This window comes from Giraffa tippelskirchi, chromosome 3 (assembly GCF_054371585.1).
Source record: "Giraffa tippelskirchi isolate mGirTip1 chromosome 3, T2T-mGirTip1v1.2.pri, whole genome shotgun sequence".
Lineage (NCBI taxonomy): Eukaryota > Metazoa > Chordata > Mammalia > Artiodactyla > Giraffidae > Giraffa > Giraffa tippelskirchi.
Window position 1 is genome coordinate 88,315,637 of NC_137277.1, and position 24,200 is coordinate 88,339,836.

At 42.6% G+C, this 24,200-nt stretch overlaps 2 protein-coding genes across 2 annotated transcripts in view; both read right to left on the bottom strand.

Annotated features, from left to right (window-relative positions):
• MYO3B (myosin IIIB) overlaps positions 1-8,389 on the bottom strand; it is a 442,575-nt gene extending 434,186 nt beyond the window's left edge. The window contains exon 1 of the mRNA XM_081577885.1: positions 8,306-8,389. The gene's annotated coding sequence lies outside the window, so the exon portion shown is untranslated. The remainder of the gene's footprint in view (positions 1-8,305) is intronic.
• The window catches only part of LOC145541435 (myosin-IIIb-like), a 132,652-nt gene continuing 116,753 nt past the window's right edge, over positions 8,302-24,200 (bottom strand). The window contains exon 8 of the mRNA XM_081577886.1: positions 8,302-8,451. Within this exon, the coding sequence (XP_081434012.1) occupies positions 8,302-8,451 (150 nt within the window). The remainder of the gene's footprint in view (positions 8,452-24,200) is intronic.

Consider the following 24,200-nt stretch of genomic DNA (forward strand, 5'->3'; position numbering starts at 1 on the left):
CTTTTAGCCTTTCCAGTCTGGATTGGAAAAAAAAAAAAAACATTCCCAATCTTGACAGAGCTCTCACTATTGTCCCTTTACCTAGGGACATGAAATTACTAGAACATGGGGGGAGGTTGTACCTACCAAGAGGGTTAAAGGGACCTGTAGAGGGAGGCAGCCAAGCCCCCATGACACAACTCACCCCCCAAGTACAAAGCTGCCACAAAGATGAAACTGAATGGAAAGGAAAGCCCTGCAGCCTCAGTTCTCAGAGGATGACAGTATCACCACTCATTGTAAACATGATGAGAGAGGGGACCAAGGCCAGCTCTGCTCCCAAGGGGCAGTCCTGACATCACATTCATGGGTATATATGGGGACAGGGTGGGGGTGGGGGGGTCCACATCTCTGAGAAGCTTGGCTGTCAACAAAGGAATTGTGATAACGGATTTCATGGCAGAGTCCCTCAGGCAGATGCAGTAGAAGTATTGATAGTAAGGATTTATTGAGAAATCAGTCTTCATTCTCAATTTCCCATATAATCATCAATAAATCACTTAGCTAAACTTTCAAATGATTGATCTCATAGGTAACCCTTTTGAAGAGAAGTTTTCAACTCCTGAGCTACAAGGGAAAGCAAATTTCTTACAATATAAATACTCTTTTGAGGTTTTATTCTTTGATAGCATCCAGCAAAAATCGAATGCTTTCTATATACTGTCCTGAGCAATTTACATTCATTAACTGCTCACAACAACTCTATGAGGCTAATAAGCCTCAGTCATATCTCCATTTTACAGAGGAAGAAACTGAGGTGCACAGACAAGTGACTTGATCAAGTCCATACAGTTTGAAAGTAGTAGAACTGGTATTTGAACTCATGCAGACTGACTACAGAACACTGGGGTAAATGAATTGTAAAAACAGCCCAATTTTCTACCCATCCCTGTATCTATGTTGGGAACCCTATCACCAATGTAAGAAGAGTCCTGGCCAGCCTGCTGGATGATGAGAAAACACACACAGCAGAGCCAAGTCATCCCAGACAAGGTCATCCTAGACCAGCCAGCCCCTAACCAAATCCCCAGCTGACCACAGGAAGGAAGCAGAAGGAAGCCCAGCCAGTAGCTACTCAAGAGCCCAGACCTAAGAGAAATAATAAGTGATTGTGCAATTAAGTTTGGGGGTGGTTTGTTACCTACCAGCAGATAACTGACACAAACATCAATGCTTGACCACTACCCTATATTTTCTTTCTTATGACCCTGGCTTCACCTGATTTCAGGACTTTTCAGGAAGGATAGCTGCAGCTGTAATGAGCCTTCATTTTACCACCTTATCACTGTTCATCCTTATGCCATCCCTGCCCTACTACTATGCCAACCTGTAAAGACAGTCTATCTAACTATTCTTCACCTTTACTCTGTTTTGTTTTTTGGGGTTTTTTTTTCCCCCTGGAATCAAAAGGAAATGAGGGTACCACAAACCCTGCAGTACTATTTCGAGTTCTGTTGCCTTGCCTACCCTCTTTGCCCATCTCTCCACCATTTAGGAGCTAAGTGGGAATTAGCCAAAGTGACTGGGGCCAAAATAATGAGATCAGAGTCAGAAGGGAGAGAGCTTGGATAGAGTTCGAAGTCAACATCTCTCATTCTCCAGCCTTTTCCTCCTCTCCAGGTGGGCTTCCTCTCCACAGGGATGGGGACCAGTACTCCCTGGAGGCACACTCCTGCTTTGCCACCTGATCTCCAGATGAAACCCTGCAAAGATGAACTTTCCCTGCCTGCCATGAGTCAGGAGGGGCAGCAAGCTGCACCTCCACAGGAACTAACAGCCCCAACTGCTCGACTCAAGTTAAAAAAAGAGTTTGGAAACATGTTCCACAGAGTGGAAGCCTTCTGGGGCATTTCTGCCAGCTGCCTCCAGCTACTCTGTTCTCAAGGAAATGGAGAGGATACTCTAGGGGGAAGGAGGGCACCCCCAAGACATCCTGAGAGGTAGGGGCCACAATCCACTAAAACGGAACTAGAAATCTCCCAAGAAAGAAAAAGAGGCATAGAAGACTATTGTTTTTCTATTGGAGTATGTTTTAACTTATTTTTGCTCTTAGGCACTCAATAAATGTTAAATGATGCTAATTCTCCCAGCTCTTCTTGCTTTATGAGTGAAGCCTGGATTGTGAGGGTTCGTTGCTCAGAGGGCCAATAGCTAAGTGACCTGGGTTGATGAAGAGAAACCAAAGTTCCCCCAGGGTAAACCCAGCCTTACTGTGCCATTAAACACCCACCCCCCTAACTCATTACATTCCGCCAATAGTTTAGTTTTAATTTCTTTTCCTTATATTTCACAGCCTTACGGGAAAATGTCCTGTGACAATTCTATAATACTGAGACAATTACTGGTGACTCAGGACTCCCTGCTGCCTCCGCAGCATCTCACAGCTGAGGAGCTGGGTTGCCACCCATGTGGGAACAATTTGGTCTGTGAATTAGGAAAGTCAGAATAAAAGGAATCTTTACCTTTTAAAAATGATGGAAATTCAATGAAATTAGATGAAAATTCATCCCAAGGAGTGTGTTTCAGAACAGGAGTCAACTGTAGGCGTTGAGACCCTGAGGAAATCTGTCACATAGACTCCTGCTTTCTCAGTCCCTTCTCTTTGCTTTTTTTTTTTTGCTGTTTGACTTCTGCCCATTTTAACTCTGCCAGTGAGTGGAGCAGTGAATGGAATGTAAAACTACGTTCTCCTTCAGACAAAAAAAAAAAAAATATCCTGTCTTATTCATCTTGCACTTCAAGCACTCAGCCCAAGCCTGACTTAGCAAGAACCAAGTTAGAGATGTCCTGGGTTGGAGGGCATGGTCATCCCTAATCTCCAGCAGACTGTGTTCCAAAGGACTCTTGTGAATGGATAGTTTAGAGCATGGAAAGCATTTTATCCCATAAGCACGAAGTTTAAGACACAGGCCGTCCTCGAACTCAATTATAAAACTCACCCTGGCCATGAGTCTAATAATACTCCAAGAGTGAGAACTTCAGTTGTTTTATCGCCTCCTCCCGAATAACCACTTAAAAGTTTCCATGAGAAAATGCATTCCAAAGCAGGATGCCAGGAACAGATTTCTGTTTCCTCCACAACCAAAGTGAGGCTTTCCTACTGAAAAAACAAGAGGAAAATGAAGGGGAGGAGATGCTACCAGAAACAGCCCTGATGGTCATGGCAGGCGCAGGCTTTGCAAGGAGCATGGAAAGGTATGGAAACGACTGGGCACCAACAATGACAACCTGAAATGCTGCTCCTCTTTTATGTAACACATGTTCTTCAATTCTTTATTTCAAACACTGGCCTTAAGTGTTCTAAATCGGGAACTAAAAGGCAGTTGCCTGAAGGGGAGTTTGAAGGGAGGGATTTCTGGTTTGGGAGTCATTAATCACAGAACCAAGCAGGGCCTGTGCTCACCTGTGATGACATTTGATTTCTATTCTTCAGTTCCTTGACTGACACACTGATGCTAATAAAATTCTAACTCTCAGGTTTCCTCCGTCAGTTTGAAATGGGAGCATGGAGAAGGAAGGTAAACTGTAAGCTTCTTAAAGACTGGGGTATCATTTTCATTTTTTTTCCCACTGGAAAATTTTATTCAAGTCAAATATATATAACCCAGGAACAGCCTCTCAGAAAGCTCCGAGAACAGTTCCCTCCTATTCGTTTCTTTATACTACAGCCCCCTCAGTGCTGAAATCACAATCCATTAATAAATAAATACAACTTAAGAAAGGGCTCTACCTTTTCAAAGCAGTTGCAAAATGGGAGGTCTTTGGAGTCAAATTTTACAGATTCAAACCATTTTCCCTCCACTGGTGCGAGAGCAGGGCTTTCTCCCTGGAATTCCAGTTTTCTCCTCTAGAGTAAAAAGGGGTGATAACATCTACCTCAAGAGTCACTGTGGGAACTGAACACATTTGCTTTTGTGAATTGCATAGCACTGTGCCTGCCACATAGATGGCACTCAATAAATCTAAGCTAGGGCTTTCCAGGTGTCTCAGTAGTAAAGAATCTGCCTGCCAATGCAGAAGTCACAGGAGCTGTGGGTTTGATCCCTGATCAGGAAGATCCCCTGGAGGAGGAAATGGCTACTCACTCCAGTATTCCTGCCGGGATAATCCCATGGACAGAGAAGCCTGGTGGGCTGCAGTCCATGGGGTCACAAAGGGTTGAACACAGCTGAATGACGCATGCATGCGAATATAATTCAGACAAGGATCTTGAGATGAAATCACCCTAAATTAGGATGAGGCCTAAGTTCAGTGAGTGTCCTCACCCATCAGACAGAAAAGAAAAATGCATAGAGAGTCAGTGAAGAAAGCCATGTGAAGATGGAGGCAGAGATTGGAGTGACGCTGCCACAAACTAAGGAACCCCAGAAGCCACAGAATCTGGAAGTAGCAGAAAGGATTCTCCTCTAGGGCCTGCAGAGGGAGCAGGGCTCTGCTGACATCCTGATTTTGGACATCTGGCTTCTAGAACTGGGAGAGAATACATTTCTCTTGTGTTAAGACACCAGGTTTGCAGTAATTTGTTGTGGCAGTCCTCAGAAACTAATATAGCTGGGGACAGTTTGGAACAATTTAAATTTGGTGAGGAAAACAAGCCTGAACGTAAATTGGAATTATCATGAGTTCTTTTCCCAAATTGTGTACTAGAGGAAAACTCCTCTTTAGGAAGGAAAAGTCACTGGCTTCAGGGACTGGAATGTTCAAGCCATTCTGTCCCATCCACTCTCAGACAAGGACATTTCTGCTGGGAATCTTAAAAGCACTCTGCATTTTCCCACAGGAATGCAATGGTAGTTCTCAATGTGCAGTAAGACTCCACACAGATTCAGCTGCTATCTGGCTCCAATAAACTGGCCAGTGACAGGGCTCTTAATCCTCACCCAGTAAACGCACCCACGCTGGTCCCCACTGCCTCCCTGACCCCATCTGTGGAGGTCAAAGAGGTCATTAGCCAAAGACTCCAAACTAAGGAAAGATACCTGGTTGCCAAGAAAGGTACGTAATTGTATATTTCTCCTAACTCCATGGGTTCTTGCAAATACATCTATGAAGTAGAGCTCCTTTTAAGTGAAAAATCTATCCAGGTCATCTGCAAGATCCTTCTAAGCCTTTGGAATTCTACAGGAGTCCTCAGGAGAGAATCTTGAGAGAGAGGTTGTTGAACCCACTGATGCCTAGAGAAACAGTTTTCCTTCTTTTCCTCTCCTCTAACTCCTGGAGAAAAATAGCAGACAGAGCAGTGGCTGTCAGAGAGGGGTGACTTTTTTGGAGCAAAGGCATCAGACAAGATGACACATGCTGACAAGTTCAGCAAACCGTGGCTGCTCTGCCAATCAGCAGATAATTTCCATGTGTTTGCAATGAAGGAAAGATTGCGAGTCACGTCGTGATCAGAGACAGGTCACGAATACCCCACGTGTCATCTTCTAAAGTGAAGGTCAAAAGAAAGGGGGAGGTGAGTGGAGGCAGAGAGCAGAAAGCAGAAGACCCCTGTTCAGGCAAATCAAGCACAGCTAGGCAGATCTCACCTGTTTTCTGACAAAGCCCCAGGAACCCCGGGAACCATCTGTTCTGTTGACATCTGAGGCTCCCTCCTCACATGTAACCAGCGCTGTGTTAAGTCCCAAGTCCTTTATTACTCACGAAAGTCACTCCTTCCCTGACTCGGGGCAGGTTTTCTTTTCTTCCCTTACTTGGTGATTTACTCAATTTATTTCCAATCAGAGAAAGGTGTAGGCAAGAGGCAGGTAAGACACAGTACTCTGGCCCCCAAGAGCACTCTGCAATGGACTTCATTGTTTAATTGAAGAGAGCTCCAGAACACCAACAACACTCATAACCAAAGAGGAAGAAAAACATTCTGAAACCAAATAGGTTCAAAGGATTTTTGTCATTACTTACCATTAGCTTTAGGAAAGGAAATGCTGAGATAGAATGAGAGAGAGAGCCCCATGAAACACACAGGTAGATAACCTGAGTGCCTATCTGAAATGTGTAAATATTAAATTTCTCCATCAAAGAAGTTTTCTGGGGAAAGGATACTGTTTTTACCACCCAAGATTAAGAGGATAAACACATGCGCATACACACACACACAAACACACTTGGCAATCTACAACCCTTCCTAAGAAAATTCTGTAATTCTAATTAACAAGATACTTTCTAAGTAAAAAACTTGGTGAGTGTAAAAAGCTATGCGGTAATCATAAACATGCTACATTTAAAAAAAAATAAAACCTCCATCCTTCCTGTCCAAAAATGTCAAGCTGGCCATTAAGGTTGTGATAAAGGCAAGTGTCCAGCACACGTAATCACACTGAGGGCCTGCTAACCAACTAGTGTTGACATTCCCTAGTTCGAATCTGATTCATCACTTGCACAGGAACCAAGAGACGGTGAAAGAGCCAGAGGTTACACCAGGAGGAGAGAAAGCTTCAACCTACTTTGGGATAAGGATCCGTGTCACTCCTAAGATCCTTTTTTAGCAATTCACCTGTTCCTGAAGTTTGCCCTGTCCTGAGGCAAGCAGTGGGAGGCTTGGTTATTTGTGTTTCAGATCTGGAAGCTCCTCCCACGACAGAAGAAGGGAGGGGAGTGAGAGTATAAAAGTTATTAGAGAGTGGAGGTTTGGCTGGGCACAGAAGCAAACTAAGAGGAGTCACTGGAGATAAAGGGTCTGTTAGACGCATACACATTCAAGTGAGTACATGTGTACCCATACACACACTTTCAAAGCTGCCTCATATTTATCACTCTGAAATTTTTGAACATTTGATCTGTATACAAATGCACATCAGAAAAAGACAGAAAACATACCCAAGTAGATGATCGCCTATTAAAATTACATATGTCTTGCTAATCAGAAAAGTGAAAGTGTTAGTCACTCAGTTGTGTCTGACTCTGCGACCTCATGGACTGTAGCCCACCAGGCTCCTCTGTCCATAGGATTCTCCAGGCAAGAATACTGGAGTGGGTTGCCATTCCCTTCTCCAAGCTAATCAGAAACCACACCTTAATTCTGGTAATTGAGAAATTATGTGGCTACAGTAAATAAAGAGTAAGCCATTTGTAAAAAATCAAAACACACAGATAAATTATTCCAGATACCATCTATCATTTTCTGACATATTACTTTACACAATACTGTTTTGGGGTCCTGCATTCTTACATTATTTTGAACATTCATCAGACTATTCATTTAAAAAGCCAGGAGCTTTGTCCTAATCATCTGGACCTGTTTTTATACTTTGGAAAAGTCAAAAAGACCAACTCTGACTTGGTTGGGAATCATTTTGGGAATAATGGTGGGTGGTTGTTCACATCTGGACTAGGTATAAAACCATAACATTATGATGATGAATGCCACAGAGCCTCATCTGCATATAAATAGGCCTAATCAGAAATGCAAATTGCAATCAGGAGAAATTTTTAAAGGCTGTGATAGCTGTGTGATTGTGCAGATAAGGAAAGGTTAACACTTGTATTGTTAAAGCAGTTAAATGGCTCCCAGCCGGCCAGAGCCTTTCTTTGCAAGAGAAATGTGAAAGGCACAAAGCTTTCAAGCTGCAACAGGCCTGCATGGAGCTCCCAGATAGCTTCATTTTCTGTAACTAGTGCCTGGAGTAGGCCAAACATCAGCCCTATTCTGATGAAAGACAACCAACAAACCTCTTGTACAAAACCCTAATGAATATAGACAATAAAAAATATATTGGCATTTAAATACCCTTCAAACAGACCTCTTTCAGCACCGTTTCCCACTGAGACAGAAATAAAGGGTTAGAGAGAAAATCATGACTGATGTAATATTTTTCTAAAATTTTTTAGTGCTGGTACACATTTTTTTTCATCCCTAAATTTTTCAGCATACTGGAAAAAGATTCAAACTGAAAAAAAAAAAAAGAGCAGATATGATTATATAATTTAAAAAGAAAACACTAGTATTTAGACAGAGTTCTTAAGCCAAAGCTGCATTTTTAGTCTTGCCATGCAAAGCCTAAAAAATGAACATCTCAGAAAAATTGGAGTACTGAAAATATGCGATTGTTACAACATACTCCTATTATCCTGGGAATATGTTGTCTTTCAGGAAACCCTCTATTCCCTCTTCCCTCGTGCCGACCCCCGACGCCCCCTTAAAAGAGAAATACATTTTACAATCAGGCTTTCACAGGTTTGGAGAGAAACTGTTTACCAACCATTTATTATCCTAACGAGCCTCGTTCACAAAGAACTAATGAGCCAAGAGCGCCATCTTGTGTCCTACCTTGGAATCTTAAAGAGCGTTTTCACAGGATGCATGTCAAAGAGGGGAGGATCTCCGTCCCCCAGTTCAATAGCTGTGATCCCCAAGGACCAGACGTCACAGCGAGCGTCATAGGAAGAATCATACTGCTGTTCACAAGCAATGACCTACCAGACAAAAGCAGGACACAACACATCAACCCCACTGACACCTCAGATGCCCCAAAAGGCCCTTGGCCAATCTTAGCCCCCTTCTCAGTTTCCTGGCTATACTGATACTGAATTTCAGTAATAACAAAAGGTCCATTTTCTAGGCCTTATTTGTGTGATTGATTTATCATCGGATATGTTCATTCATTTTTAAAATGTATGAATTCAATTCAATAAACATGCACTGAACCCTGTCGATACCAAGGACAGTGCAAGGGGAGGAACAAGGGTGAATACCTCACCACACCCACCCTGACACCCTTTAAGCACCTTTTGTCTACATCCTTCATCTCGTTACCAGCTGCCGATTCAACAGTGAGGAACAGCTCTTCTCGAAGAAGCCTGTCTCTTGTGTCTCCTGCACAGAGTCCCTAGGAGTGTGGCACTGGAGCAGAAAGCTTTCGGAAGACGGATGTGGTTAACTTTAAATAGGAACAATTCCCTCGCATTCTCTTTTTCCAAGAAAATCTGCCCTCCTCAAACACCAACTGGTTTATGTTTCCGCCCAGCTGCTGCTTCAGGGATTAGCTCAACTGGGTACTGGAGAAGGGGAACCAGAAAATGCCCTTGGGCTTGTCATCGGTTTGAAGAGTTTGGAACCTTGTGGGAAAGTATTTTTCTATCACCTTTTTGAGTTAGCAGGGAAAGCTCTCCACTTAGACTCTGGTGGGTATCACAATGGGACTGGGAGAAGGCAGGGGTGGGCCGGAGCATGTGCAGGGACCGAAAGCTCCTATTTGACTTGAAATCTGCCTCCTTGACCTAGAATAACCCATGATTATGAGAAGGTGGGAGACTTTGACAGTTTGAAGCTGTGTTGGTCCAAACAGCCTATGAGGTAGACATACAGCATCACTAGCCAAAGGGATGGGCTTCCCTGCCCTCTTAGGCCATCAGAAGGTCTTTGACTTTGAGTAAGATGGACCAGCTGGTGGGGAGGAGAAGAGTAACAGATCTGGCTTACACATTAGCAGGACCATTCTGGCTACTGTGCTGAGGATACATTAATAAAACACATGAGTAGAAGAAGCAAAACCAGTTAAAGATGCTACTGCAGGAATCCAAACTAGAGACAGTGAGAAATAATCAGATTTTGATAATATAATTTTGAAGGTAGAGTCAACTGGATTTGCTGAATGGGGCTTATAAGAAAGAGGAGTGCAGAATTTTTAACCTGGTCAGTTCCAGAATGGAATCGGTATTTAACGAGATGGGGAAGACAGTAGTAGAAGCAGGTTTGGGTTGAACAACATGTGCTCCACTGTGGACATTCTAAGTCTGAGACTACTGTGAGACTTCCAAATGGAGAGTTTAATTTTAGCTAGGTAAGATTCAGACTTCTGACCTAGAGAATAAACATGTCTTGTTTAAAGCCACTAAGTGTGTGATAATATTATGTCAGTGACAGAAACCTAATACACCTTTTCTCTGCCAGACCCAGCTCACTGGTGTCACGATGCCAGGTGAACGTGCCCATCTTACCCGAGACCTGCTCTCCTACTTTTATAATTGTTCTCTACCCTTTTCTTCTGATTTCTGAACTAAAGAACCCTTTTCCATGTACCTGCATCCTTGGCCTGGGATGGATCCCAGCCCCATGCTCTGAACAGACTCGCCTGCCACAGAAGGATACATTTAACACATTAACACATTAAAAGGATACTTTTAACACATTATTTTCAAATGTGCATTCAAACTCAAGTTCAAATAATTCCAATTTTGGAAGCAGAGGCCGTTCCATTGTCCCCCAAGACCTCACTTTCATCACCTCAATCAGGTGAGAAACTACATTCTTTTAAAAGATCTCCAGAGAAGGCTATTTAACACCTTCCCTTTGAGAAATGACATTTCCAAATGTGTGAGACAAACATAATTTTAGACCTATCAATCAGCAAGTAGTTCACCATCCTTATACATTCCTGTGAAGAAAAGAGAAATATGACTGTATCCTTCTCCAATAAGAGCTATGGCTGAGTGAAATTTAAAGTGAACCTGTAAGAAATTAAATAACAATCTATGACACTTATAACGGAGAAGGCAATGGCACCCCACTCCAGTACTCTTGCCTGGAAAATCCCATGGACGGAGGAGCCTGGTAGGCTGCAGTCTATGGGGTTGCTAGGAGTCAGACACGACTGAGCGACTTCCCTTTCACTTTTCACTTTCATGCATTGGAGAAGGAAATGGCAACCCATGCCAGTGTTCTTGCCTGGAGAATCCCAGGGACGGGGGAGCCTGGTGGGCTGTCGTCTATGGGGTTGCACAGAGTCGGACACGACTGAAGTGACTTAGCAGCAGCAGCAGCAGCAGCATGACACTTATAAATGTCCTAAGCTAGTACATACTAGCATGTCTAATAAAGGATGCGGGCTTCAAAAGCTTGGGATATTAGAGGCAGACCAATTCAGGCCAACCACGATAATGAAAAGTATCTAGTGCCCCTAGTCTACAACTTCCAGGGAGAAATTCTAATTGACTTCTAGCCATCTTGAATGGGACACAGAAGGCAATTCCAAGAACCTGTCCAAAGGTGGGAATGGAGATATCCTATCGTTTCTCAAGTGCTGTCATAAAATATTCAAAATGCGTATCTGGTTTTCACTTCTCTTCACAGAGAGAGACAGACTATCTTCAGCTCAGTTTGATTAATAGAAGAGTATCCTTTGGCCAAATTCTCTTCCCTAAACTCAGCTATCAATGTGACAAAGGAATTATTTAAGCTTAGCTTTCTAAAGAAGTCTATAGAAAATTTCTGTAGTAAAATAACTCACAAATAATTATTAAGTACTGATAAGCCATCATGGTCCTAGGTAGGTACACAATCGCTCTGTGAGACGGGTACTATTACTACCTGTAGCAGGCATGGAAAGTGAGGTATAGCACAGTTAAATAGCTTCCCCAGAGCCCACAGCTAGTCATGGTCAGGGACAGAATTTGAGCCCAGGCAGAGGAGAGACATCTAAACATCATAATATGATAAGTACTCGAAATAATAAAGGTTATCAAGGAACCTGAATTATCAGCATCTGTACTCATATTTTGACCAAACTAACCACGTTTTTAAGATTTGTTTCACCTAAACTCCATGTCTCCAGAGAGAGTCTCTGTTTCCCTCTTTCTTTATTGAGTTATGTGTGATGGGATTCAAAGAGGCACACCAAGAGGTTACATCCCTGATGGAAGGTCAACACATCCTGGAACTGTATTCCTATCAATCCAACATCAAAGTCTGCAACTGTTTCTTTAGGAGAAAAAGCAATTTCATTCTCCTTAGCTCAGCATTCTCCTTGTCTCTAGGTAAAATAAAACTGAGTTAAGAATGCTTAGATGGTCAATTGGTCTTGCCCCCAGGAGAACGTGACCTCTCAAAGAGCTCTCTGAGTAGCTTGTTACAATGCTCCACAAAGAAAAGGTGAATGGCAGTGGCAATTAAGTGCATTGCCCTGGGACCAGGTTTCCCAGGTTCTGTAAGTCATATTAAAGGGGTGAAGAGAGGGAAGTTTGAAATGGCATTACCACAGGTCCATGACCCCAAACACCTTCTCCTCTTCCATCCCTCCACCTCAGCTCTGCTGCCCCCAGGAGGAGACATACTTGAGGCGAGTGTATACTCTCCCTTACGTCAAGCCTTTGCTTCACTCACAGGAGTATAAATGATGTTGGTGGCAGTGGAATGAGGAAGATAGAACAGGTGAGAGAGAGAGAGAAAGTTCAAGGGAAGACTTGCGGGACTTGGGAGGCAAGGGAAAGGGGCACACCAAGGAAGACTAACATATGACCTGGGTGACCAGGAGAATGATGGTACCATTCACAAAACAGGGAAGTCAGGAAGAAGATACCAGTTTGGTAGGCAGTGTAGCAAGTTCAAATTGAGTCTAAGCTCTATGCCTAATGAGGTACAGGAAAGTCATGTGTGCTCTTGGAAACTTTTTTTCCTATGTGTAGATTCAATAAGAAAAACAAAATTCCATCAGCATCAGAAACAGGATATACTAAAGGATAACAATGAAACACTGATGTGCTTTTAGTGACTGCATGGAATTTTATGTTACAGTAAATATATCTTACATTTCACAACTCTATAGACTTTAATCTTCCTATAGTGGGTTGCCAACACAACTAGTCAAAATTTGTAGTTTGAATACACAGTTATAAGTACCAGAAGCAGATACAAGGTTGTATATCATGAACTTTAACAAACTGGGATATTTCTCTTAATCTAGTATTGTGAATAGAAAAACTGCTAATGAATGTCAATTCTACAAAGTCAGAATTCTCCATAGTTGATTTTAGAGTCTCACAAGCATGTTCATATGAAGAAGATGTCTTCTGGAATGTTTCACATGATGTGTATGTAAGTGCACCTGGCAAAAGCCAAGAGCATAGAATTAACTGAATTAAAGAGAGTTCTACAGTAATATTTGCTAATGACCTATTGGCTCCAAGATTAAAATGCTGACTCACTGAGTCTCAGTGAGTTTCAGGATGTATAAATTCCTACAAACTTCTGCATAGTCACCTTTAACAACCTTCCACTCTTCCGCGTGATATCAGTGAGTGTTTATACTGCTTCTGAGTTTTAATGAGTAGTTTTATCCACTTGGTGTTAATCTATCATTAGCCTCATCACTTCTTCTAGGTTTTAAAGGGGCCAGTCTTACGATCTCATCAAAGTGACCCCTGAAGTAAACAGAAGTAACACAGGGTGAGGATTATGTCTTATCTTTCTTCCTTCCCCATCCATATCGATTTGTGGCACTCATCAGAGAAGCTAGCTGAAAAACTTTTGGATTGGAATCAGAAAGTCTGAACTCCATTATTCACTAGCTGGGTCCCTCTGATCAAGTCCCCTGAAAATTTTGAGCTGAGGGTTCTTTAGTTATAGTGATCTCACTTTCTAGATCTATAAAATGGCAAGGTGGGGATGAATAATCTCTAGTATCCCTTCCAGCTCTAATATACTGACTTCATGATTTCAAAATAAGTGGTTTTGGGGTATCTCAAAATGAGAGGCTAACTTCTCTATGCAAATTACTTAGCAAACAGTAGATTATTCCGGGGTATGAACCGGATGACTAGAATTTTGAGTGGATTGTATTGCCAATATTTGGTAGAAGGTGTTAAGGTCTATGAAAAGATGCTGGTTGCTGTGATAATGCCTCCATTAAGGAAGATAAGCTTCAGCAACACAGCAGTTGTTTGGATGCTGGTTAATGGAGCATGTCCACGTTCCTACCTTGAAATGCAAACTTATGACTTTTCTGATACACTTAGACTACATTGATGCTTATTTTAGGAAGGGGAAAGACACTAATGCTCAGATTTTCGGCAATATCTATGCACTAACAGCCTCAGTGCTCAATACCAATACATATTCTACCTGGAGATGGGCTAGAGCCTCTGAAATGTTGGTCATTACCACCTGGGCTACCCCAAAACTTCTTTCTGGAGGGAGCTGAGGACAAGAAATTCGTTTTCACTATAGTTTAGCTCTAGTGGTCTTTGTAGCAAAAGCTAGCAGTCAGTTTTCTTTGTTAGGGCAGTTCTCGCAAGACTTCTTTAAGCTAACAAGTTCCGAAGTGCAAGACTCTAAATCCACCCCAGTCACTCCCTCCTCCCCTCTCTTACAGGAGTTTATAGGGTGAAACTGTAGCTACAATTTGATAACACAACTGCTCTGACACATATCATTTCCTTATCCATCCTTGGGCACGGTGCACTGAGTTCTGTTGAGGAGGCTGGCCCTTTCTTTAGCCATGAGCTGGAGAAAACTAACCGTGAAAAGCTCTGGGACTGTGAAAAGACTCGGCCCTCTGGCAGTTGCAAAAAGGTCCCAGAGCCAGGCATCTTCATTTTGGTTTTGCCACTTTCTCACTGGATAACTTTAGCAAATTATTTAATCTCCCTGTATCTCTTCTTCCTGTATAAACCAAGCAACCCCTTCCCCCTGGGTGTTGTCTGGAGCACTGCTTAGGGAAATGCTGATTACCCAGCTTTTTCTGGGTACCAGAATGTTAGTAGTGGATATCACTGGGTCATAGATGCATGGGTAATATATATTTTATTGATTTACTTCTATAAGACTGTCTACATTTTCTAAAATGTCTACAGGGAACACAAATTATTTCTATAACAAAAAAGAACAAATTTTGTCTGTTTTTCTGTCTTGAAAATGTAAGTAAGTATTGGAAAGTTTGCCTTGATCTTTGAAAGGGTGTGGCTGCTTCCTCAGAGGTATGTATTGGCTGTGAGGATTCTTCATCAGCAAGGTGACAGGTTAAAGGTGATGTCTTGGTTGTAAAACTAGCGTTGCACAAGTTTAAAAAGAATTCTCTTCTCAACCATACCCCTTCCCATTGTAAGCACAAGACCAGGCATACTACTTTCACTTTCTCAGGGCACCACAGTCCCATGGAATGCCCCATGATTACAGTTTCATTTCAACCTAGACCAAGAGTAGGGCTTACTGGTAAAGTTCCCAAAACAGGGGTGAGATCTACTCTCTATCTTTGCAGAAAGACTTGAGCTATAATAATCTGAGAGAACAGTCTCTCCTCATCTCAAAGTCTTCATTATCTGGGAAGAGTATCTGTATTAGACTGGATATAAGGGGAATAAAAAGTAGTCAACATATGAACTCCTGCATTCAGAAAACCTAGATTTCTCCAAACTGTTTAACTTAAACCATTTATCAAGTGACAAATCAAAGAGCTGCTGGGCTGAAATCTCTTTCAATAATGTGATTTTTAACCAATATTTTCAAGCAAATAATATTACAGTAGCATCATCCACCATAAGGAAAAATATGTTTTGCTCTTTTAAAAAATGATTTACAAAACTTAAAAGACAATAGCTGTTATTCAGACTATTTTATTTTTCCACTACTTTTTAAAATGTCATTAAAAATGCAATTAGGTTTGCTTTATATGTTCTGATTTCTCATCTTACTAGAATTGATTGTGTGATCCAAAATTATAACCAAAGGTCAAGATTAAAATTTCAGTCAAGTACACAGGCAAAATGTTGTTATCCCAAGAGCTAAATTCAGCTTAAAAAGAGGCAAAGCAAATAGACCTAAAGCTATTAATCCTTGGCTGACCTTGAGCCCAAAAATACAGTCAACAGACTGGCAACTAAGATGGGCTGAGAAGTAGGAAGGCAAATAGGATTCTTAATTTTGCTTACATAATCCACACAGCATAATTAATAAATGTTATTGATTGTAAAGATTTCTAAAATAGAATTTCCCTAGATTTGTAAATTGTAGCTATAAATATTCCAGTGGCAAATATTATTCATCAGTTTTACATACAAACATCTTAAAGTGTTACAAGCTGAGATACTGAATAAGCACATGAAATCTCTTCCCTTGGATGAAATATAACTTCAAGGGAGAATACATTTGAGATTTGAGGGGTTTTTTTCAAAAGGGATGTGGACTAGAAGAACTGAAATTGATGGGGTGGCGCTTTTTTTGGTTCATTCATAAAACTCAAGGCTAGAACTGAATCTATAGTCTGTATACTGAGAAACTGCCAGTAATAATTTCAATTATACTGTTCACATAAAATTGAGAAAGGTCTCTAATTAAATATGTTCTACAAGCCTTTCCTCAGGATTGTAACACTCAGCTTATGCCTTTAGAAAAATAAAACAAGGTTCAACTTAAAAACACACAGAGCACATGTACACAACACCACTTCCCACCATGGCTGGCGGAGGGCAGGGGGGCGGCTCTTCTGGGTTTGAGGCCAGCACACAACACCAATTTTTGTACTGAAATTCCCCAAAGCCCTGGAAACATATCACTTTTGTTGTATCTTTTGTTATGGACTGTAGCCCATCAGGCTTCCCTGTTCATGGGATTTCCCAGGCAAGGATGCTTGAGTGGGTTGTCATTTCCTTCTCCAGGACATCTTTCTGATCCAGGAATCAAACCTGCATCTCCTGCATTGGCAGGTGAATTCATTACCACTGAGCCACTAAGGAAGCCCAACATATCACACTTAACTATTTGGCAAGCCCTGCTCTCAGACGCAGGACCAGTATCACAGAATTCCCCTGTGAAAGCAAAATCAGTGACCCCAAATTTTTGTATGTGTCCTTAGTACTCAAAGACTCTGAAGAAATACATGTGCTTGGAGACCCAGGAGAATTCCACCGTCCTCCCCTAACAGCTTTCGCCAAAATAGAGATGGATGCTGGAAGGGATCCTAGGATTCATTAAGTCAATCCCCCTATTTCACAGATTAGGAAAGTGAGTCACAGAGCTGGTTTGTAGCCAAACCAGGAGCAAAGTCCATGAGTTCTCCATGAGTGAGGCATCTCCCAGGGATTCTTATAATACACAGAATGCTGAGACACTGCCAAAGGGATTTTGTGCTCCATCATAAGCCATAGCCACGGTAACTGTCATACTCTGAGCATGCAGCACTCCCTCCACTTAAGCAGGTGGAGTTTCTACTGCCTCTCACTTCCCCATGCCCTCATTTTTCCTTCCACTGCCCCTTTCCTTTGTCAGCTAGTGCTCTAATTCTACAAGAGTAGGAGTTCTACAATTTCGTTCTTTTTTACAGCTGTTAGGTCAGGTATTCTTACCTTAGGGGAGGAAACAGATTCGGAAGGGTTAAGCAACTCTCCCCAAGTTATATAGCTAGTAGGTAACAGAAATGAAGCATAAGCCACAATAAGAAACTAATGGGGGGAGGGGGTGCGGGTAGTTTTTCTCCTCTACAACACATCTGAAAAACAGGAAGGGAAGCAAATCGAACAGAATACCTGAATGTTCCCGCATGGGCACACCCCTTTATCTGCACGTGGTCTCTGGGTGATGTCCTCTCCCAGACTGACATCACCATGCAAACCAGGGAACCCTTGGGAATATCACACAGTCCTAGGAAAGAGGGATTTCCTTTACCTTTTTAAAACCAAAAAAGGGTATGGGAAAAACCTGGGACATAATACTATGCTATGCTAAGTCGCTTCAGTCGTGTCCGACTCTGTGCGACCCCATAGACGGCAGCTCACCAGGCTCCGCCGTCCCTAGGATTCTCCAGGCAAGAATACTGGAGTGGGTTGCCATTTCTTTCTCCAGTGCATGAAAGGGAAAAGTGAAAGTGAAGTCGCTCAGTCGTGTCCGACTCTTAGCGACCCCATGGACTGTAGCCTACCAGGCTACTCCGTCCATGGGATTTTCCAGGCAAGAGTACTGGAGTGGGGTGCCATTGGGACATAATAGAGCTCCGTGAATACAAGTCCCACCTGCTCCGCCTTCATGCCCACCCCAGGCTCCCCTGGGTCCCATTCCTAATGCTGACTGCCCGCATCCCTCTGCTTTCCTCCAACAGCTCAGGGTCCATTGTGCAGAGGAGCCAGGGCAGCACTGGCCTAGCTGTGAACTCCCTTCCCCTTTCCGTGGGACTGAGTCTCTATTCCCGGGGCAGGGCAGTGGAGGCACTAACCAGAGGGTGGCCACCTGGCGATTTGACTTGGAGCCTAGGAGGAGCAGAGGCGGGCTCTGACCTTTCTTCAGCAAACACTTCTGCCCCTGAGAGAACAGTTCTTCATCTTTGGTGGACGAAGAAGGGGAAACAACAGGAGCCTTGACCTTTCTCCCCTCCCCAGAGAGGGCTGGGAGGACAGTCTGGGAATTCTAAATGCTCACAAGGCTATGACTTGGACACATCTTCCTCAGCCCTGAGCAGGAGGCAGGTTGGGGGTGGGAGACATGAGGCCTCTGCTCTGGGCCCCACGTGCTTCTGCACATCTGGAAGCTGAGGCCTCAGATGGGGTTCTATATTTAGATCCGCCAGGAGGAGGGTAGCGACAAGTCACCACCACCTCCGGGGCCAGCCCCCCACCTCCACAGTGACAGGTGATATACGGCTCAACCCCGCAGAGCTCCAGCAGAGAGGGGAGCTGGGGCTGAATTAGTCACTGTGACCCTTCACCCACCGCAGCCCCAAGTGTTTGGGTTGTGCTCCAGGACCCTCAAAGACAGGACCACCCTGGGAATGCAGGTAGGGTCTGCCCCAGAATGAGAAGGGAGGGAATACTTGCTTTTCATAGGCTGACCCAGGAAATTGGGGGAGAATCAGGGGACGCAAATGGCTGCAGAATCTCAGAGATGAATGTTGTGGGGGAAGACACACGGGTCTTTCAGTCAATGATCCAAGGCTCTAAACCCCTCACTTGAATCTCCTGAGCAACCAAAGCCTATATTCCTCACAGTGAAGTGATTGGCAGGTGGGGTCCCAAGAATCCCCAGCCTTTTAAAACAGAGTCGGGTAAAATCAGACCCTGTCATCACTTCACCCTTGCTGAGAGCCTGGAGAGATCCCCCCTTCATTATCCCAGGAACTCCAGGGCCTCGGAATGTGAGAGTGGGAAGAGTCTCTTTCCCCTGGAAACCATCAATGTTCTCTGAAATACAGGATGGACCTCAGAGGCAGAGACTACCCAGGCCAATCCTCTTTGAGCTGAGAACAGGTCAGGAAAGGTAGGGTTCAGGTAATAGGCCCCACCATTTTTACAGCACACACTATGCTGAGTATGGCAGCAAGCACTTTCAGGACATCATTTCATTTTGTCCTCTGAGGCTGCTTTTTTTCCCTTCTCACTTTATCTCTTTTAACTTCTCCCATCTTTCTAATCAGAATATTCAGTAACTCGCCTGAGGTTCATGATTAGGTGGGTAAGCATGGTACCTACTATTCACTCGCAGGTCTATGACTCCAAAATTTGTACTCTTTTCTACCAAAAATGAAGCTGTATTAAAATAACTGAACCACATTCACTTTTTTAAAATGAGTGGCAGGGTTACAACTAAAATCTAAATCTCCTAAATTCTATTCTGAAGAACTTTGCAATTGTACTTTTCTAGATCCTTCACTGAGGCATTAATTATACTGGTTTCTGGTGTCATGTTGAAATATTGTATTTTCCTCAACATATTAGGAAGTATAATTCTTATCTAAAATAATTTTTAACTTGGAAAAAAAGATATTCATCTTATCTGGGATACTGGTAGTCATAAACGGTTTGCTCTAGTATAGTGGTTAAGAGCGGGGATTTTGGAGCTAAATATCTGAGTTAAAATCCTGGTGTCATCACCTAACAGCCGTCCAAGGACAAGAACTTTCTGTGACTTATTTACTTTCTCTAAAACACTGAACCAGTAATAGCAGTAATTTCATGGGGTTGTTGTAAGGATTACAAATGAATTAATTCATACAAAGCATTTAGTGCCTGGCACATAGTAAGCACTCAACAAATGCTATTAATTCTTATTGGGTACCAAACCCATTAGCTAGAGCTTAGGGAACAAAATGGTAATAATGACAGCAATAATATTTCAGCTCTGTAGTGGTTTATGACTTTCTCAGCCCATCAGCACAAAACATCTCATTCGTCATCTCTATTCCTGGCAGTGCCAAAGGAAATAGCATTATCATATCATTTAGCTAGGAATGGCATAATTAATGAAGGCAAGAGTGGTTGCAAAAAGCCTGTGATATTTCTGCATTGGTGTAAGCCGGTTGTTATGGCAACCATCCCCTGTCAACGACCCTTTGCCAAGCAGAGAGAGACTCATTTTTGGAGCCGTCACAGCACATCTGTTTCTCTGCTCAGCTGATTAGCTCTTGTTTGCAACAACCAGCAGATGGAAGTAAAAATGAAAAAAAATTTTCTAAAAAGAAGCAAATGTTTATTTCATCCACAACTCTGCTTTCTAATACAGAAACAGACTTTTGGCAGCTTTAGGAAGACGCCAAGTAAACTGGATGCTTAATCTATAGGCTGCTTCTCTCATTGGTGGGAGGGCAAAGTGTGATCAACCTATAAATTACAGGTGATAGGTCCTTCATGTAAGTGTTTTAAAATGATGTGGCTCAAACTCCAGTTTCAGAGTGTTCTTCCACCACTCCTCCATCTCTGCATGCCTTTGACATAGGAGCCAGCTCAGCACCCACGTTCCTGACCATACATCCCATATGAAAACACTGAAGCTGAAGAACACAAGGCCAGTGACTAGGAGACCTGAATTCTGGGGCCAAATATGGTCTGAACTAGTGCAAAGAGTATCTTCTCCCTGCCTTAGTTTCCTCATCTGTAAAATGGAACTTGGATTCCCATGCTCTCTGAAAAGTCAAAGAGCTCTAGTACTTACCAGATATGTGAATCTAGACACAATATCTCCTACACCTCTTTGAGCCTCACTTTCCTCAGTGGTAAAATGAAGAAAATAGTATCTACTCCAGAGGGCCATTGTGAGAATGAAATAAAACAACATATTTTAAAAAGCACCCATCCCAGTCCCAGTGCATTCACGGGTTCGTCCTCAGTAATTGCAAGTGTTCTTCCCACTGTATGCTCGCTGAGCAGGTGAAATATTCAAACTATATGTCGATCAGCTACACATGGCCCTGAAGCTGGTTCTTAAGACACCCTTCTTCCTAGACATTAACCCCTGGATTTGCTGGGCTATTAGGAAGTCTGGGTGTCCAGGGAAAGAGACAGGCACTTCTCGTGGCCAAAGAGCACTCTAGAGGTTCTGGATGGCAGCCACTTACCATCTAGGACAAAAGTATTTCAGTATTTTAACAATCAGCATGGTCCCACCAGTGCTTCCCAGCTAACTGTAAGGCATTATTTTAACAAAGTCTACAAATATCCTCAATAAAAACAATAATGATGATCCTGATCACTTTGGGTTTCAATCATTTATAAATACTCAGTTTAATTCTTCACTACTTGTGATGGTAGGAAAGGTAGATTAAGGATCAACTAGTCCTACACCACTGCCGTCACCATAAATAAACATAAATCAGGCTTGTGTCCCTTTCTGCTATGAACCAGGATATTATCTGGCACATATTCAATGCAAATACTAGCTGAGCAATCCAATACTGACAGTGGGCAGAGGCTGTATTGGAAGTGCCTTAGTTCACTGAGTCACAACACAAAGATTCCAGTTACTCTTACCCACCTACCCACCCAGTGTTCCTGGGCACTTAGCCTGGCAGAGCCTTAGATTCTTTCTCTATAAAATCAATGTCATCATGCCTAACTAACTGGCATCTTCACAGGTAGCGAGCGCTTAAAAATAATATTTGTAAAAGTTCTATGCAGATGTGGGATGTTACTATTCACATTATATAAGAAACTGGCTATCAGGAGACAGTGACTGAGGAAAGAGGCAATAAACATGGGTAAAGGGAGGATCGTGTGAGTTAACGCAGTTCTCCCTTTACCAATGTTTTATATATATATATATACAAGCCACAGTCACAGGCAAGGAGGGAGATCAGAGGCTCACTGTTAATTAGGTTGAGGGAAGTGACCTACACCAAGTATCTCAGAGATAATCCAAAAATACCTGACCAGAGAGCAGGTAGAATAGCACAGAATCCTCAAGGTGTTGAGGCTCCATGTGAGAAGGCAGTTTGTTATGGCACATCCAGAAGAACATACGGTACATTCTAGCACATATAAAAAGAACTGTGTTTGCCTCAAACACCTAAGGCTGAGAGAGAGAGGTGTGTGTGTGTGTGTGTGTGTGTGTGTGTGTATGCATGCGTGCATGTGTGCAAACAGGCAAAGCTGAGCTAACTCACCTAGCACCTGTAACATGAGGATCTGTAGATTCAAAATGACTGGCTGATTACCTTAGAAATCTGAATTATTTACTACAGAGGAGAGGTGCTAAGTATTTTGGAGAGTTTTTACAGGTTGAATTGTGTCCTCCAAGAAAGATATGTTAAGGTGCTAGCTCCCAGGACCTCAGAATGTGAAATTACTTGAAAATAGGGTTGCTGCAGATGTAATCGGTTAAAGTGAGGTCATACTGGAGCAGAGTGGGTCCCTAATCCAGTATTACTGGTGTGCTTATAACATGATGACCACGTGAAAGCGAATACACAGGGAGAATGCAACGTGTTTCAGTTCAGTTCAGTGGCTCTGTCGTGTCTGACTCTTGGTTTCTATGTTGAGCATCTTCCTTTCCCATTTAAAATCATCTTCCTGAGTCACAGTATGCTACTGACATGCTCAGTTTGTTAAAAAAAAAAAAAAAGAAAGAAAGAAAAAACTCTACTGATATTGACTTCTAGAATAACTCTTACTATGCCAGCCAATATTTCCCAAGTAGCATTGTTTCAAAGTACTATAACACTAAGGGCACCCCCTGGAATTTTTCTTCTCCTACATGGCTGAGTTGATACCACTTTCACTCAACATCTTTCAACCTTACTAGTGTCTACATGAGGTGGCAAGAGAAAATAAGTGGAGAGTGTTGTGAATATGATAATTCATGCTGCAGCTTCGAGCTGCCCTGGTGAACTGCTGTTTAGACTGCAAGTCAACACTTGACGGTGGTCTGTTCACATTTCATCAGCTACCTGGTTTGAAGCCTATAGCCTATTTGAATTATTACAGATGTTGGAGTTACTCAGGCTGGTGAAATCAAAATGCAAATGCAAATGGAAAAAAAAAGAATTTGGTTCAATTTCTCAAAAATAAAATAGGGGCTTCCCTGGTGACTTGATGGTAAAGAATCTGCCTGCCAATGCCAGAGATACAAGTTCAATCCTTGATCCAGGAAGATCCCATATGTTGAGCAGCAACTAAGCCAATGCATCACAACTACTCTAGACCCAGGAGCCTCAACTACTAAGCTCACGTGCTGCAACTACTGAAGCCCACATGACCTGGAACCAGTGCTTCACAACAAGAGAAGCCGCCACAACGAGAAGCCTGCACAATACAACTAGAGAGTAGCTCCTGCTCACTGCAACTAGAGAAAAGCCCAAGCAGCAATGAAGGCCCAGCACAGCCAAAAATTAAATAAATTATAAAAAATAAAATAGGATCAAGGATCTTTCAGCTGTGTTTTCAAAGTAAAAGCACTGGTGGTATGCAGTCATTTTATTCCACTGACATTGGCATTACATGCATTGCTGTCATATTTAATCTAAATACCACTTATTCACAGAAGCAGAAATGAAAGCATGTTAAGGTCAATATACTATGCAGGCCACCACATAAAGACAATATCCATTTGAACCATTACTGATTATCCTTCCAAGGACTCCTCTTGACCCAAACCCTGGCCTCACAGAAGGACAGTATGTTTGTTGAAAGGAACACTAGTGAAAGTCGCTCAGTCATGTCTGACTCTTTGCGACCCCATGGACTATACAGTCCCTGGAATTCTCCAGGCTAGAATACTAGAGAGGGTAGCCTTTCCTTTCTCCATGGGATCTTCCCAACCCAGGGATCCAGCCCAGATCTCCTGCATTGCAGGAGGATTCTTTACCAGCTGACCTATAAGGAAAGCCCAAGAATATTGGAGTGGGTAGCCTATCCCTTCTCCAGCAGATCTTCCCAACCCAGGAATTGAATTGGGGTCTCCTGCATTGCAGGTGGTTTCTTTACAATTGAATTATCAGAGAAGCCCAAAAGGAAAACTACTCAGCCATAAAAAAAAAAAAAAGAATGAAATAATGTCATTTGCAGCAACATGGATGGACCTAGAGATTATCATACTAAGTGAAGTAAGTCAGAAGGAGAAAGACTAATACCATATGATATCACTTACATGTGGAATCTAAAATATGATATTAATGAATTTATCTCCCAAACAGAAACAGACTCACAGATATAGAGAACAGACTTCGGGTTGCCAAGAGGGTGAGTGGGTACAGGAG